This window comes from Gymnodraco acuticeps, unplaced genomic scaffold, assembly GCF_902827175.1.
Source record: "Gymnodraco acuticeps unplaced genomic scaffold, fGymAcu1.1, whole genome shotgun sequence".
Lineage (NCBI taxonomy): Eukaryota > Metazoa > Chordata > Actinopteri > Perciformes > Bathydraconidae > Gymnodraco > Gymnodraco acuticeps.
Genome location: NW_022989768.1, coordinates 6,472,588 through 6,486,370, shown reverse-complemented (window position 1 = coordinate 6,486,370; position 13,783 = coordinate 6,472,588). Strand labels below are relative to the sequence as shown.

Here is a 13,783-nt window from a genome sequence, read left to right as displayed (position 1 = left end):
GTTAATAGTTACCACATATTATAATCCAAGCAGATCATATATTTTTAATTTTTCCATCATTTCCCAGCTTAATTAATACAAACTGCAGCATATTCGTTTTTATTTCCCATTAAGTCTCACTGGTGCATGATAAACCAATCTCACATTTGGTTTGTCAGGTGGCATTTTTACTCTTCATACGTCTTTCAGGTCTTTCAGTCAATGAATATTCAGTCTACCATCATCTCGATCAACTCTGGTTTGGCGACAGAGGCCCACACAGATGCAATGAAAATGTATTTACCTCCCACTCTCTGTCAGACATACAGACAAACAAAGCACTCCATGTCTGCAATCAGAGTAATCAAGTGTGTGAATATAGGCATCAGACAGGAAGATAATGACACGCGCACAGAGCTGTTCCTGTGGAGGTCAAACAGCTCGTTATGGTGAAGAGTTCTGGTCAATCCCGGTCTGCGACACACCAATGGTCTAATTCACAGGAGGCTTTTTAAGGAACAACGCTAAACTGCAACATAGACAAAAAATCGAATATGGAGAAGGAAAGATATGCAAAATATTTACTGATACGGCCAACATTTCGGTGATTATACTATTATCAGCTCAGTGAAAATAAATTGTGAATGAAAGCTTATGTTTATCATTAAATAATTAAACATAGAACTGTGAATCTAAATCATATTTTGAAGCCGCTCAACTATTTGGTTGCTGTTTTTCTGAATATTGTTGTAGATTTCCCTCACTTTTTTTTTTTAAAACCTTTTTTGTTCATAAGCCGAAATGTATATTACATTTTTAATCAGCTTTTTATGTTCTGTAACAATGGCACTATGAAAAAAATGTGGATATGGAAATAATGGTTTTTAATTAACTCCGCCAGCAGCAAATTCATTTGAAACTTGGGGCATGGAAGTGAGACTGACAGTCACACTTTTCAAATAGTTGCATACGCATCAATCCGGTTTTAAACGTGTGACCGTCACTGGCTGATGGTTGTGCAGCACACGTGGCTGCACTGGAGGACAATCCAATATGCACACAAAGGCATGTTTAATTGCCATTTGCACGGTGCAATGCATGAAATGTGATTGTGAGAACATCTGATCATATTTTTACTGGACTGACAAGGTCAGTCCAGTAAAAAGTCAATCTAAAGTTGGCACAATATGGAATTATAACGGCAAAAAGCTTTCTGTGTTGCATTTATCAACCGCAACAATGTTTTTCTGAATAAGTGATGAAAAAATAAATAGTTCATAATTTTTTGTTAAGATATACAAAAATATACCAGTTTCTCTTTTTATTTTGTCAAGGGCTTCTTACAGTGTAGGCCTCCCTCCCTGCTTCTTATGTCAGAGGAAGTCTCCCACTACTGAAATGCTAATCTGAGGAATTTGCTCCAAATCCAGATCCCTACTGAACAACTGCAATATCACTTTGCAAGTGTGTGAGCTTTTTTTTAAAATCATCATTTGACACATGTCTGTGATACTGGTTTGTCTCCAATGGGATGAGAGAGCCCCACAGTGCAGCTGTATCCTCAAACTCTTCACAGAGGCCCATACATGTTTCATGGCCGCTTCAGCGAATAAGGGGAGCAACTCAGAGAGGAAACACCAAATGTCTTCCCCAAGCCTACACCAAAAAGACATCATCTGAATACTGATGTCCTATTTATATTGCTTTTTTAATTCACCTTTCAATAAATTGAAAAAAAAGTGAGGAGAGGACCAACATGTGAAATGACTCAATAAATGCCACTTATTCTTCCCACTGCTGCATCGTGAATAATTCATGTTTGTTAAATCACTTAATTAGATTATTTTGTATTAACTTTGTTCCTTTTAAGAAATATCTTAATTTTAGCGTGTCTACGGACTTTTCAAGAATTTTAATTTCATTCTGAAATTCATGGATTGCCACCGTAACTTATAGCAACCGTGAGCCAATGGCATCAAAGTAAGCAGGGAAACCATGGCAATGGGTGGTCAATCAGAGGAAAGAGCCAACAGTGTTTGTACTGACTTCAAATGATGAAAGCAGATAGGTTTCACATAAAGGCTTACACTTTTGTTATTTACAAAATATACTGCTACAAATAGCACAATTACATAAACAACATCATACAACATATATCATTGCACACACAGTCACACACACACACACACACACACACACACACACACACACACACACCACACACACACACACACACACACCACACACACACACACACACACACACACACACACACACACACACACACACACACACACACACACACACACACACACACACACACACACACACACAGGAACTTCTTCAGTGATTTGTCTTCAAGACAGTCAAGTGAAATATGTATTACATTGATTATGACATTCAAATTAATTAAAAAAAATGAATTATTGCTTCTTTTGAATCCAGTAAAAGTACTGTTTATTAATGAAGCTAGTGCAAGCAAAGATAATATATTATTGCCTGTGATCAAAATTAGATCTTATAGTTTATGCGATTGAAATTCTGAGATTCACTTTTGCATTACTTTTAAAAATACATTTAAAAAAAGGAATCTCAGTGTTAAAAAAAAAAAAGCAGAAACAAGAATATTATGCAACAAAATTATTATCCGGTTTCCATTCAGATTGTTTGTTTTTATTGTGTCGATGCAATGTTGCTGTTATCAATTTGCTTGTCAGACACTCACATGACAGAACACCCGCTCAGACACACACACACACATGCACACACTGCTTAAAAAAACACAGTGCCCTTTCTCTATGCTCTCCGGCATGTGGTACAGTACCTGTAGGGAATCCAGTCGGAGGAGTGCTTGGAGCTCATTCTTTATCAATCACTCTGCCTGCTGCTGCCTAACTGCGAGGCTGACGGCCTGCAACAGCACCAAGTGGCTACGGGGTCTGAGGACAGCAATCACAGCCAGAGAGCCCACATCCTCTGTTCATCCTCTGCACACAGCCCTATATTCCCCAGCCTGCCTGCATTCCTTTGTGTGTCCTCTAGCTGTGGGGAAGCAAATGACTAAAAATCCAGACAGACAGCCACACTCCTCACTCATGCACAGCGAGCGCATGAAATAGCCGTTTTTCTTCTCTTCCATGTGTACGCTTCCAGTCAAAGCCTCTCCTCTTCTCCTCTCCCATCCACCTCCTCTGCTCAGTGCTGGCTCTCTTCCCTCGCTCTCACTCTGTAGACTCTATCTAAATCTCACTCAGTTTCTTGCCCTTTAAATCCCCCCCCTCCCTCCTTCTCTTCCTTCCTCGCTGTCCAAATCTCGCTCAGTGCCTCTCCACCCAATCTATCTATCGTTATCTCTCGTGTAGCATCACCTACAGCAGCATTGAGTGCAAAGTCTTACAGAGAGACCTCTTTGTCTTGCCTCTTTGATGTACCTTCTATGCTATTTCTGTACAATGCCACCCCCCTCTCTACAACACCACCACACACACTCTTTCTGACACCCCACTGTTTCTATCTGTGTTGCATGAGGCATGTAAAGCAGGGGCTCAGATGTGTTTTTTCTGGAACATTATTTATTTATTCTATCAGAGTAAGAGGAATTAGCATATGACTGTGCAGACTAGTGTTAACAGCCTTTAATTCAACACTCTACAGCCAGACAAAGGCACCCTGTGATAGTGCCACGGCTCTGAACCTCTCTCACACACACACACATCTGCTTCCGCCCTCAGTCTGCCGCCCCTCACTGTCAACACACAAACACACATCACTCACTGTGTTCCCAGGGTTATTCAGGAGTCCATCTATAGACAGTTAAACTAAACGGCTTCCTCGTAACAAAACTGCTTTTTAAGGAGTCAATTCATGTCACCTCCATCAACAAATATCTCAGTTGAAAAGTCGAGATCCATGCAAGTGCTAATTTAAGGAAACTGAAATCGTCCTGATAGTTATTTGGGGAAGACAATCTATTGCTTGTGTGAAGGGATGAAAGCATATTCCTATCATGCCAACATATATTATTTGCTGCATTTCATCATCCATGTGTTATACAAATTCCTACAACATACCAACTAACATTTTTAAATTGAACTGTCTTTACCATTCTGAAATGCACAAATGCATCAAAGTGCAAACACAATCACACACACACACACACACACACATACAATTTTAAAATGTGCTACAGCTTACATTATCTAGTTCATTCTCACAAGGTCAGAATTGTGCTGATCAGATTATGGAAATTGTGTGAGATAGTAAAGCTGTAATATAGCATTCAGCATTGTGTAGTCCTATAAAACAGTGGACTTCTCGTTAAGGGGAAGCAATCATTAGTCTTTCTCAATTACATGTGAACAAGTAAGCCAGGGAGGAAACAAAATCAAAGGGCATTGAAAGCCAACAAAAAATATATAAATAAATATCTGTTTATATAAAGTATGTTTTAAAGGTTGATATGTTAAAATATATATCAAACAAACAAAATGTAGAAGAATAGATGATCAATTTATTTGAAATAATAAAAAGATTATTCATATTGACAACTAGCCTGAAATGGTGAAACAATCATAAATATTTTCCTGAGGTAAACTGGTCAATATACAGGATGGTTTATCCTAAAATGTATAAAAGAAATATAGGAAAACTTGTTGTTTTTCTTCTCTAGGAGCGACGGACTCAAAGCCTACTGCGACAGCTGCACTGACACCTTATGAAACATTGATTGTATTCAGCAAAGGTATGGCCTTTCAAAAATGTCAAGACACAAAGGTGTTTTATTTTAGACTTGAACAGAAAGAAAATCTTGAGTGAACAGTAAAATAAATCAGCTTTCAGAAAATTACAAACGGATCGATCCCCCACATCATGTCGCAGACCACCAGGAAGGTTTGAATAAACTGGGGGACCGGGGATTCACATTTATCCCATTTTGTAAGAAGGTAAATTCCAGTTTGCGCTCTTTTCTGGAAGGTTGTTTGATAAAAAATGTATTTGTTCTGCTATAGAGTAAAATATTACTTTATTAAATCCCTGAGAAGCATTGTGACAACAGTTTGTATGTTGCTGTGGGAAGATACCCCACCTACACATAACTGCTGTTTCTTCTGTAAATAACAGGATGTGATAAGTGTAAGGTCACTCATGAGACCCGTGTTGTTTTTTAGGTTTTAGTTCCATACTGCAACTATTGTGATGAGAAACCAAAGCATTTTTTATTAACTGATATTATCTCCCTCCCTGAGAAGCAGGATGGGAGGCATCTTGTAGCTGAGTGAGGTCCTTCAGCGAGAAATATCGTACCCACAGTGATGGGGGAAAGACAGAATGAAGTATGTCCATTACAAACATCCATTATTATGAGATCAAATGCCATTAGCTGTATCTGACTCAAAGACAGCCTCTGTGCTTAATGGTGCATACCCTGTATATCAGCTGTTATAAAAGTGGAAGTTAATGGAACAAGCCACTCCACTGAGGAACCGGTGCAAGCACAACACCCTGCTTAATATTTGATGCCAAAGGGAGGACTTTGAAGTTTGGCCACGAGAGAGTAAGAAGTGGGAGTGAGGCTGACTTACATATCATTTAAAGAACAAAGTATATTCTCATTCTTTCTCCCTCGTCGCTTAATCCACTATAGTATTGAACAGCAAATGATAAGATCCTCTGGACAAATTAGATTTTTGTAAGTCCAGAATTTGTTTTCCCAGAGGCATTTTATTGTTGATAGCACAGCAGTATCAGTAATTATAATAATGGTGAAGGCACAGAAGGCACACACTGATGTGAAAATGGATCTCTGGCTTGTGTCTGCATGTCTTAGTCAGAAGGGAAAACACAGCTGCAGAGCACACAGCCTTAATAATACAGAAGCCTGATCAGGCATGCAGCACATGTGCCAACTGATGAGTGATATTTACCTCGGTATTATAGTGCTTCATAGGCACTGATCGGCACAGTGGCTTCATTTATTTCCATCCGCTGATGCCTCACTTTCCTTATTTCTCCACCTCAGATTGACAGGATTTACAGCGACTATGTGCTGCCATGCATCCCAATGCGGGGGCTGTGGTGTTTTTGAGGGAATAGACATGTGAAGTTTCAGACTTTTAAGTATTGAAGGTTTACTCCTCCACGTTAAGTGTATACTTCAACAATTGCCATTTTCCTGTGCTAGTCTCACAGATATGACAACTATCAGTAAAAGAGTGGTCTTCTTCAACTTGTGGGGATGGGAATACATGAGTAATGGTTATAATACAAATAATAACAATAACATGAATAATACATTATATTTATAAAGCACTTTTCACAGTGCTCAAAGACACTTAATATTTATATTAGTATTTTATGTTTATACATTTCTGTTTTAGTATTACATTGGTTTAGAGTATTCTAACTTATTTTGTTTATTTTATATAGTTTTTTCTCCACACATGGTCCTTGTATCAAAAAATCTTGCAAAACATTATTTGGAGTGATAAAGTATATCTAATCCAATTATAATATAAATCAATCTAATCTAAACTGAAGAGCAAATAAGGTGGTGAATAACATTGTTGCGTATTATCCGAGTTTATAGTTAGACTGGTGATTTTAAAATGTACATTTATAAAACATTTAACCAGGTTTAAACTGTGTGCGGAACTGTGGGGGAAAGATTGTTATACTCTATGTCAGGGCTAACAACATGTCAATAATGCCAAACACAAAAACCTGATAAATGCATTGTGATCAGGTGAGTTAGCAGAAACTGGGTTAGTTATGTAAGTTCAAACGGATAAAATCAAGAGAAAGCTGTATTTTTTTGTTGCATGTAGAAAAATCCTCAAACTCTAATGACGTACGCAGCCTTGAAATGGGAATTTGATGGAGGCAATTAGGACGCCTGGCTAGGGAGTGAGTCACTAGCTCGACCCACACAGGAGCATGTTGTCCTTCAGAGACACACGGGGCAAAACAAGGAACGCCGTCAGCAGTAAATAGATATAAACTTAAAAAATCCATGTCTGCATCAGGATTAAGAGGTGGATGGGCTTAATGCTCACATGTCTAATTAAGCATCATGAAAACAGACAGAGGATTAGGTGGACTGAAGGGGAGACTGGAGATGGAACATTTTGTGAGAGAGTACTTGATGTTGACAGAAATACTGGGTTTCGGAAGCTCAATCTTGATCAACTATTCAGCATAGATACTGCATGGTATACTGCTAATATGTATGCAATCAAATGACTAAACTGATGCCGTTAGTTGTTGTAAAACAAATGTTTTGAACACATTTTTTAAATTATAATTGAGGTAACGATCCATTTTACGTTGGTCAGTGTCGTGGAAGACTAACACTTTTTATTCAGTTGAAAGCCTGGTATGATATGGAACTGCTAAAACAAAGGATATTGAGTATTCCATAAATTGGAAACCCTGGAAATAAGCAATACAAGGATAATCTTGAAAAAGAAAGTGAGCTATTGTTCTGTCGTCTCACTTCACCAGAAACACAAATTAAACAGTGCAAATGCTTTCAAGCTTTTTCAAAACTGTGATAACACTGCATATTCAAAATCCTTCTCACAGTCTGAGGAACATTTTTAAAACATCAGTAATAGTCAGATAAAATGTGAGTGTTCCAATCATACCAGGCCACCACACTGGTTAATAATATTTCAAAACCACCATGATTTAACTACGTAAAACACAATATAGGGAAAGCTGATACAGTAATTAAATTGGGCTGACTGAGTCAAAGATATCACTCTCAGCCAAAAACAGCCCACTGAGGTCCTTGGTGAATCAGCAGCAGTATGAAGTTCCATTCAGTGAATGATATCATTTTTTTAAGATTAAATTATCTCGGAAAATGTCCTCATAAAAATATTCAAGAAATCTATCTTAAAATGTATGGTGCCTCAAACCAGATATACAGCCATTGAAGGTTAATGTGAGGCATAAACAATGCCATCTTTATCTGAAAGAGAGTTATAAATCTTATGAGAGACAAACAGAGAGACTATATGTGTTTGGGAGTGCGAGTGAAAAGTAAATTCCACAGCCTCAGAGGCCGAGAGTGAGTGTGTGTGAGCTTATGAATGCAAAATAATACAAAGTAAATGAGCATTTTGACTTGTATCCGGTATTGATCGACACACACACACACACACACACACACACACACACACACACACACACACACACACACACACACACACACACACACACACACACACAACACACACACACACACACACACACACACACACACACACCACACCACACACACACACACACACCACACACACACACACACACACCACACACACACACACACACACACACACACACACACACACACACACACACACACCACACACACACACACACACACACACACACACACACACACACACGGTCCTTGTATCAACAAATGTCCCTGGATCTCAGTTCCCAGCAGAGGGCATGCATAAAACATGATTTGGATTAGAAAATGTCACGCTGGATGAAACAGTGTCCCAGCGAGGCAGCCAGATGGACTGCTTCAACACACCAAAGTTCCTCTGCATCCTGATATTCATAGCACAACAGCGTCTGTGTACAGTGCGTACAGTTTGTATATTGTGCTACTCCCCCGTGGTCATTAGGGAAGCTAACAATACACATTTAGAATGTGGATACCTATCAGCCTACATTCTTAGAAGTTTAATTAATAGGGATTAATCTGATCTAAATTGAGGGTTGATTAAATGTATTTCAGAGCTAACATATCTACTCTTAAACATTTTCAGAAATCCACAGCATGGATGATATACATGTCATTTATATTTCATTAAAACAAGCAAAAATGCTTTGAGAATCTGTGACTTTTGTAAGAGGAAGATCACCAACAGAGATGGACAAATGCACATTAAAAACGATATGTCCTAAACTAAAAACCTTTAAAACCTAAATGACTCCAAGAGATCAGAATCAGTGTGACAGCCTGAATAAAGAATATACGAGCTGTGCTAAATTGTTGCTTATGGCAAGGTTTCCATTTGGAAACCACTTGTTTCGACAGGCAACAGGCAAAGATGCCTGCTTAGTATGATAAAAGGTACAACACCCAGTATGGACTCATGAGTCATCCCCCACATCTCCCCTCTACACAGCATACAGATTTGTTTACATTTCTAGATAGCCAAATGATGCCCTAAACTCGCATTGTCAATTTCCAGCATCATTTTTCCCAGAGCTTAAAAGTATATTCCTTGGATTTGTTATAAAGTTAATGTACACGTGAATTAAACTTTTTTTTAGCTGGTAGCTGTGAAATGTATTAGGATTTAGTCATCTCGTTTCATGCATTATTGGAGTTTCTTGTTAAATGTTTACATTGATATAATTAATCAAAGCGTTTCTGATTTTCACCCTCCACTGACATCAGATGTCTGAATGCAATTAATGTATTCATTGATTTCCCAAAGGCTGCTGTGTTGAAGGTGTTAAGCTTCACAGGTTTATGGTGTTATAATATTAATTATAAAAGTTCTACTTTCCACAAGCTGTATTTAAAAGTCTGTTTTACAGTCCTTGGCTTACTATACAAATGTATTAAATACTGTCCCAGTCCTTTCTTATACAAGGGCTTTTCTTCATATTGTGTAGGCATAAAGAGACCATGAGATGAGGGGGAACAACTAAATCAAAAGGCATTAATGTGTCCTTTCAGAGGTTAATGACCACTCTTTGGTTCAAACCATAGTTCAAACAGAGAATACAAACAACACCTACGCAGTGTACCTCACACCCCGCTGACAGAAAGGCAGCAGCGAGGCAGAGACGTTAATTGAGAGTGTCATCTTGTCAGGTGCGGTACAGTGTGTGAGTGCTGCATCTATCTTTAGAGGATTATATGAAGGTGACTCACTGTTTTCTAAATGGTTGCTGCCAATACTTATCTACATTTTATCTTTAGTTTTCCAAGTAGTTTTTGAAGTTCCACACACCCATCATGTCTAGTTTGGAAATCTCTCGGGAAATTACAAACTATGAATGAGATGAGCAAAGTATTGTGGATAAAAGCAGGAGATAGTGAGCAATGCTGAATATCAACTGAAGAAAGGGGCTTTAGCCTTAAATGATACTGTTACAGCTCGTTAACTATAAAGTTCAGGTGACATACCTTTCAATGAAAAATAAACTGACAGTGTCTGAGCACTTCTAATACATGTTTTGAATTCTCTTAAACATAGAGAGATGGAGGGAGCGCTGTGGTGTAAATGTGTGCAGCCCCTGCATCCTAACTCAGCATCTTTGCTCCGAGGCGGCGTCTGGTGTGTCTCTCTCTGCACGTCACGCTGCTTCCTCTGATACACACTCATTTGCCGGTTCGCTCGCGTGACCATGGCAACAGCAGAGACTAATTAACATTTAAAAGCTCACGAGCAACCATAATATCTGCTTAAAGAAAATACACATAGGCTACGCAAAAACACAAACGTATTACCATCTTGTCAGTTGCCATAGCTGTGATTGCTCCAAATCTGTGGAAGACACTAACGTCAGTGTGTTGCTGCAGTCAGTGGCAGTTGGTATTTTTCTTGACCAACAGGGGGACTCGTTGAACAGTGACAGAACAATGTGTAATGATGTCTTATGGGCACATGGAGGTGCTGTTCAATAGCACGAGCTTTGCACTTTCAAATGTACAAACCCTACACAACAACACTTTCTGGGAGGGAGGGGGATTGACTGCGAACCCATCTCCTACAGCAGCACCGACTTGTTTGGACAGAAAATGTGCTGAACACAGCGTGCCAGTCCTATTCCTGTATTTGTATAATGTAATGCAAGTGTTGCAAATGTTGAGCATCTCAAAGTAATGAATTAATCAAATGTACAAAGACACTGTAAATGTTTAAAATGCTGGACCAGGGGGAAAAAAAACTATGTATGGAAATCTGAGTTGTCTTGATCAAAATTAGCCTTTTGAGCAGATAAAGAAATGTATTTACTTCCTAATTACCGTAACCTTTCTTTGTTCGGGATAAATGCAATGCTCCTACCCTCCTTTTTTCCTTAATGATAATTGTGTATTTTCCTCTAATTACAGCACAATCATTCAAAATAATTGCATTTGACATAGAAATGGTAGGCCTATTTAGAACAGATTTGATAGAATTATTGTTGGTGCTAAATGTTTTTAGTATTCCCAACCTCATGTCAAAGACAAAAAACTGAAATCCTTATTAGAGAATAGTCTGTTCAGTATTTTTGAACCTTCATGTATGCAGTGAGAAAGGAGTCATCAGAGGACAAACGAACAGAGGGAAAAAGAGAGAGACACAGTGGCACTCTGAAATCGGTCTCTTCACAATACTGTCTTTATAGATTTTAAAGAAAATGAGGGAATAAACATGCTGTATTCTCATGTCCTTAAGAAGTACAGTAGAGGCAATGTTTCAATCTCACAGCTGTCTTCAGAAGGTCTTGGCAGTAAACAACACGTGGCATCTTGATAAAACACAATTGGACACAGTTCGGTCATGGGTCATGACCGAAAGAACGAGATCGCGGATACAAGCGGCCGAGATGGGTTTTCTCCGCAGGGCGGCTGGTGTCTCCCTTAGGGATAAGGTGAGAAGTTCAGTCATCCGGGAGGGACTCAGAGTTGAACTGCTCCTTCTTCTCGTCGAAAGGAGCCAGTTGAGGTGGTTTGGGCACCTAGTGGATGCCACCTGGGCGCCTCCCTAGGGAGGTGTTCCAGGCACGTCCAGCTGGGAAGAGACCAAGGGGTAGACCTAGGACCAGGTGGAGGGATTATATCTCTTCGCTGGCCTAGGAGCGCCTTGGGATCCCCCAGTCAGAGCTGGTTGATGTGGCCAGGGAAAATAAAGTTTGGGGCTCTCTGCTGGAACTGCTACCCCCGCGACCCGACCACGGATAAGCGGGAGAAGATGAATGGATGGATGGGGATGGTGAGTGCATTGAATACATATCTATTGATCACATAGGTATATGGCTGGTTGCCAAACCTAAAAATGTCAGAGAGGCTGCTCAGCGCATGTTTAAGTCTTTAAGAAGGCCAGCTGCTCTCTCCACGTTTACCTGATCAAAGTAATCCTCCAACTATCCATTAATCACATAGCAATATGGTTTATGCTCCCACCAGTCCATCAGTATTATTATCATCACTCGGAAACTGAGAGGCAGGCAGTGTGAATTAAAACAATTCAAAATTCATGCTGAATCAGGGTCATTGCAACTTTGTAAAGAGTGCAAATTATAAAAGGTGACATATTGCATTATAAGTACATTTAAAGCAACATTGATGTTTCTTTCTTCTTGAAATGAAATGGCTTTTAAACCCAGTGCCCAGTGATACGGTGTGAATCTCTTCAAAATGATCCCACCATGTAGGGAGACAGTGGGTGTTTCTCAATCGCGAGGATGCTGGCTTGGTAGTCGCGTACTTCCAAGTCACTTCCTTCAGAAACGAAGCAAGTATACTTCCAAGCCACGGCTTCGGAAAACGAAGAAGAATGGAACAGGCTAACTAGTGTGCCACTCTCTCTAACGGTTTCAACATAAACTGTAACGAAAATAAATACCTCACGATGTCTATCTAATTATGAACTTGCTTTACTTTCACGGAACACATTTATGGTGGTAACAAATTTAACAAAGTAACACATTTACCAACACTACACATTTTCTACGCCACTACATACTTACATTTAAATGTGTGCTGCATCGGTTCAGCCATTCTCCGCAAGGGTTTTTGAAATTGGTCCGTGCGCAAAGCATTGTGGGGATTTTAAGGACGCAAAGTCTACATATGTGCATCCTCGAAATTTCCCCCAAACCAAGGACGCGGCCTCGGTGGAATTCCAAGTATGCTGGAGATTGGAACAGTACTTCGGCGGCACTCGATGACGTAGCATCCTTGAAATATTTGCTTGGAAGCCAGTATCCTCGAGATTGAGAAACGGCCATAGTGTTAAAGAGGCCCTATTATGCTTTTTGGGTTTTTCCCTTTCCTGTAGAGCATTATTTGGTGAAAAGATGTGCTGCAGCACAGGCAATATGAAAAAAATAGAGCTTTTTGAACATTAAGGCATGTAAATGTAAACATGTCATAAAAGAGGCACAAAATACAAATATGAAACCTGAACATTTGCATCATATGTCCTCTTTAAATAAAAAAAGATAATGTGTGTTCCAATTCTCCAACAACAACCAATTTCTTGTTAGATTTTCTCCTTATCACTATTGACAGTGGGTATTGTATATCAAAATAAACCAACATAATTGATAACTATTTAATCAAGAGAAGCAAAAGCAACTTAAATCAGACAGCAAGAAAACACTATGTAATGACCATAAGATAAATGACGAAGAGAGATAATACTGCAGGTGTTTACTTGTTGGCTGCTCATTCATGGGGCATACATAATTGCACTTCACACACACACAAAACTTGATGCCACGATATTTCATCACCATAGCAACCAGATCGAGAGGCATATCCCAAACACATCCAATAGTGAGCTAATGAGGAAAGGATGGACATAAATAAAAGAATAACACGAGGGAACGTAATAAACATATTTTTGTATTTATGGGACTTTTAAGAAACAGTGTTCACAATGTCCTTAAGAATCCAATAAAAATATATTGAAAAAATAGTCAAATCCAGTGAAAAAGACATTATACCAGCCAATAAAAACTGTAAGGAGTTATTTGACAGAGGACCAGGATCCAAATGTCCTGTTGTCACTTAGAGCACCTTTACGAAATGTAGAGACTTTAATAAAATGTTCCC

At 39.1% G+C, this 13,783-nt stretch overlaps 1 protein-coding gene across 2 annotated transcripts in view; it reads right to left on the bottom strand.

Annotated features, from left to right (window-relative positions):
* tub (TUB bipartite transcription factor) overlaps window positions 1–13,783 on the bottom strand; it is a 49,011-nt gene that overhangs the window by 22,773 nt on the left and 12,455 nt on the right. The window contains exon 1 of one of the 2 annotated variants that reach the window (XM_034217852.1): window positions 2,804–3,218. The exons of the other annotated variant lie outside the window; for it this stretch is intronic. Coding sequence (XP_034073743.1) covers window positions 2,804–2,841 — 38 coding nt within the window. The 5' untranslated portion in view covers window positions 2,842–3,218. Of the gene's footprint in view, window positions 1–2,803; window positions 3,219–13,783 lie in introns of those variants that run through there. 2 annotated transcript variants of the gene reach the window in all.